Here is a 4,290-nt window from a genome sequence, read left to right as displayed (position 1 = left end):
TCGTTGTTACTTTTGCCTTTGTTAAAATCACAAACGTCTGTAGTATCATTTACGTTACGTAACCATTTTGTTATTGTCATTAGTAATACCAGTTCTACACAATTAAAGCAGCTGATTTTGGTTCATGTTAAATATTTTTCATCATTTTCATTTTGTTGTTGTTGTTGTGATTGTCAACAAGAACGATTTTGTAGAGGGTAAAAATTACACAATACCATATATCTTAATATCCCAAATGAAGATATATGAAACAAGTGTCTTATGCATGCTGTCCTATATAATAAGGTGTCTTCTCCTAGCATAGCAACATGAAACATAATCAATTTAGTAGTCTAAATAAATAATTAAAAAAAAATAAAAGCCTTTAGGCACGTGAAAGAAAAAAAACGTTCGGGCGTTCGTATCCCCTGAGTTCGCGCATGCGCATTGAACCTCCAATGTTTATTTTGATTTTTGTTTTGCCGCGAAAATGATCTTGGTTGGTGGAAATGACACTTCGTTTCAACGTCCTGCGCCAGTATTTGTTCCAGAACACAGAACTCTATCCACTAAGAAGGTAAGGAAGTGCGAGAAAGAGAGAAAGGCGAAATTAGATGAGAAATAAGAGAGAAAATAAAGATCTGATTTCGGCGCCCGGTATTCTCCCGTTGCGGAGCTGACCTTGAAATTCTGTTTTTGTTTTCGGGTTTTTCATTTCGTGGCCGTGAATTGTGTTTATTTTCCCATGCGTTCAGAATTTGATTTTGTATTTTCTTTTAGCTGAGTTGTGGAAATCGAATGCAAGATGTTTAATTATGAGCTTTTTAGATTTACCTGTAAAGGTAGATGAAGGCGCAAATGGTGTCCGATTTGAAAATGTTTACCAGATGATAATTTTAACCAAGAATGTTTATGGTTCTAGGTGTTTTCCCTCATTATTTTACAGTTACATATCAAGACAGTGTTGTTACTCTAAGAGTTAATATTAATCTGATTATTAATGGACATGTTACTATATGGAATTATAAATGGTAAGAAGTCAGTGGCATTACCTTTCAGACCTATATTTTTTCTTATTTTTTATGACTGTGTTCTCTCTAGATTCACTATATGTGATGCTTTACAATCTTAGCCCATTCTAATAGACTTATTAGTATTATCTTGCCAGATCATACATGGTTTGTTGGCATGCTTTAGAAAATTGGAGCGTTAATTTTTATTGTATGGATGCACAAAGTTAGGGCTAATTTTATATGATATTCTTGTAGATAAGAAGTTGCAGTTATGAAATAATCTGTAGACACGAACAATAGTACCACAAAGAAAGGAAAAAAAATCTTGCGGCAAGCGTCATTCTCAGCCGAAGTCCAGTTGGTACTCCCGAGTTTCAGCTCTATTAATGCTGTGCATACCGAGGTGAAGACAATGTTTCCCGAGGTGTGTTGGGAGGCAGAGCCCCCTATCAACCCTCCCCTCAGGCACACCCAGTGATGTGGAGTTGGGGACTTCGTCTCATACTGTAGAGAATCACTTATTAAAGAGTGCATTATCATGGGCAGAGTTGTGTGGTAGTTCATAAAATTTGTTTATATAAAAGATTACCAATACATTTTGGTAATTTTTTTCTAATAGTTGCACCATTCAGATAGTGATGATTTTGGTATCATTGAATTCCTCTCACTTACAGGTTTCCAAATATATGGATAGAACAGAAATACCCCAAACCCCCACATTCTTGGTCTGATAACAGGGTAGGGCATGTACTAGGGAAATTGCAGGGTAAAATACGAATAGTGTAAACAGAATTAATCATTGCATTGTCTGCTGCCCCCCAACCACCACTCAGGAAAACAAAGAATCCTCCATGTATTCATGGCAGGAGAGAGTTTACAACCACCATGCAGGAGCAACATTGCCAAGTCTGGAAAGGTATGAATGAGAACGAATATCTTCACAATACAAGAGATGTATTTAACCGGTTTCATGTATTTCTGACGAAGATATAATTGAAACCGGTTAAATACATCTCCTGTATTGTGAAGATATTTGTTCTCATTCATACCTTTCCACATTTGTCAACATGATTACAGTTCATTGCCAAGTCTGTCGAAAGCTCTCTCCTACCATGAGTACGTGCATTAGACAATATAGTGACTGACTGTGTAGGTTATTTATCTATTACCTTTCAATTTCCCTGGTACCTTTCATACCCTCCCCTGCTATTGGGGCCATGTTTGTCACTCATTGGGGATTAGGGGGCTTTTCACACAATAAATTCTACTTATATGCATTGTAGACAGTGAGAGGAATCCAATACTACCAATGTTGTTGCAATCCATTAGTCATAACTTTTAGAAAAATTACCCAAACTTATTATGAATTATGATTTATGAATGACTTTACATTGGTGCATTTACATTCCAGTCTAGAGGTACGCCAAAATTTGCCCCACCCCCAAAAGCTCCAGTGAAGAGTTGTCCAGTCACAAGAATATTTCCGCGCATCAGCGACTACGACCGACCCCAGCCAGTGTCTTTCAGGGATGATTCCGACACATGTGAGTATCTTTGACTGTGAAGCAGAAAAAAAAACAGGATTTATGTTGTGAATAAGAAAAGTTGAGGAGGTTGGAATTTTGAAGGAATGATTGTTATAGTGCTAACAATTTATCTTTATCAGACTGAAAGCCATTAACAATTGGTAATGTATTCTCTGTTTCTCCTGACAGCTTTTATCGTACAGAGTCCACTGTATAGTGCAGAAAAAACAGCACTTTACTTTGAACAGTGTTATGCCATTGAAGAGAAACTTGGCGTAGGTTCCTTTGGTGAAGTATACCGAGTCCGAAGTAAAGAGGATGGGAGACAGTATGCATGCAAACGAACCCTGTTAAGATTTCGAGGGGAAGGTGACAGGTAAATATATATGTCAGACTGATTCTTGCGAAAGCATATTTTAGTCGTGTACATAATTTGTTTACTTTTTTATGCATGAGGTATCTGCTACCTGATTTTTCAGTGCCAGTCATCATTAACGCTAAAAGGATAAGGAATTGCATAGCTGTGTGTGTATGTGCACGCACATGCATGACAGGTGAAAATGCAAGACTCAAAATTCTGTAATAAACAAGTGATAAAATGAGCAAATAAAATGCCTTCGGTCACTTTTGTTATATGAATCATATGCTCTCAATACATCAGTTTTAATTCATTTGCACCCACAGAATGGAAAGAAAGTCAGTATTTCATAATATAGAAGCAAAAGGATTTACTGTTGTATGATGTGTAGCAGACATACATACAAAGTATGACAGCTACTGTACATCATTTTGAAGGGGTTTAATAGTTCATTTGTATATATCACTTGATGTTCTTTTCAGAGTAAAGTCATCATCTAATCATGCCTTTCTCTATCTACAGGCGGAGGAGAATGGAGGAAGTCCAAAAACACGAGAAACTCCCAAAGCACAAAAACTGTGTCGAGTTCTATCGTGCTTGGGAAGAAAGGCAACACCTGTATCTTTTGACAGAAGTGTGCCGCACATCACTAGCAGACATGGCTGAAGACAGACATGATCTTCCAGAGAGTGTTGTTTGGGATTATCTAGTCGATTTGTTACAGGTATGAGAGAAACATACAGACAGACCTTCTGAAGCAGTAGTAGAAAAAGGAACTAATTATATTTAACCTCTGGAGTATATATTTAACCTTTTTGGATCATTATATGTTTTCTCTTCTCTGTAATTTGTAGAGAAACTTTCTAAATTATGCCTTACACTTCACTGGTTAGCAAAGTCTAATCCCAGTGATCACATTAGTATTACTCTTCACATCATTGATCAATTGGTTTCAGGGTTAATTGCAACCATATTTATCCATACTCTGAAAGTATTCATGCCAGATGTGTAACTGATTTTATATATTTATTCTTATTTTCTAGGGTGTAAGCCACTTACACAAACATCATTTGGTGCATATGGACATCAAACCAGAAAACATATTTATTGGCTACGATGGGCTATGCAAGCTTGGCGACTTTGGTCTAGTCATTGAAACATCTCAGGTAATATATTAACTATTCTTAATCATTTTGAATGTCTTTAAGATTGTGTGAGATTTGTTATATGATCTGATTATTGTTTGTTTATTGTTATTGTGTGTGTGTGTGTGTGTTTTTAAATTGTTTGCTACTTTTTATATTTTTCATTGATATAAACACATGCCACACAGTTTGAATTATGTTTGGAAAAAATTAAGAATTGGAATATTCCTTATTCAGCAGAATTTGTTTTAAAATTTTTTAAATTTTTT

At 35.9% G+C, this 4,290-nt stretch overlaps 1 protein-coding gene across 1 annotated transcript in view; it reads left to right on the top strand.

The window, feature by feature from the left end:
- Window positions 1-411: 411 nt before the first annotated feature.
- LOC113811803 (membrane-associated tyrosine- and threonine-specific cdc2-inhibitory kinase) overlaps window positions 412-4,290 on the top strand; it is a gene marked incomplete in the record, with an annotated part of 5,946 nt that continues 2,067 nt past the window's right edge. Inside the window, 5 exon segments of the mRNA XM_070132397.1 lie at window positions 412-556; window positions 2,404-2,536; window positions 2,708-2,894; window positions 3,399-3,600; window positions 3,920-4,042. Coding sequence (XP_069988498.1) covers window positions 470-556; window positions 2,404-2,536; window positions 2,708-2,894; window positions 3,399-3,600; window positions 3,920-4,042 — 732 coding nt within the window.

This window comes from Penaeus vannamei, chromosome 17, assembly GCF_042767895.1.
Source record: "Penaeus vannamei isolate JL-2024 chromosome 17, ASM4276789v1, whole genome shotgun sequence".
NCBI classification, from domain to species: Eukaryota; Metazoa; Arthropoda; class Malacostraca; order Decapoda; family Penaeidae; genus Penaeus; species Penaeus vannamei.
This window is presented reverse-complemented; position numbering and strand designations above follow the sequence as displayed.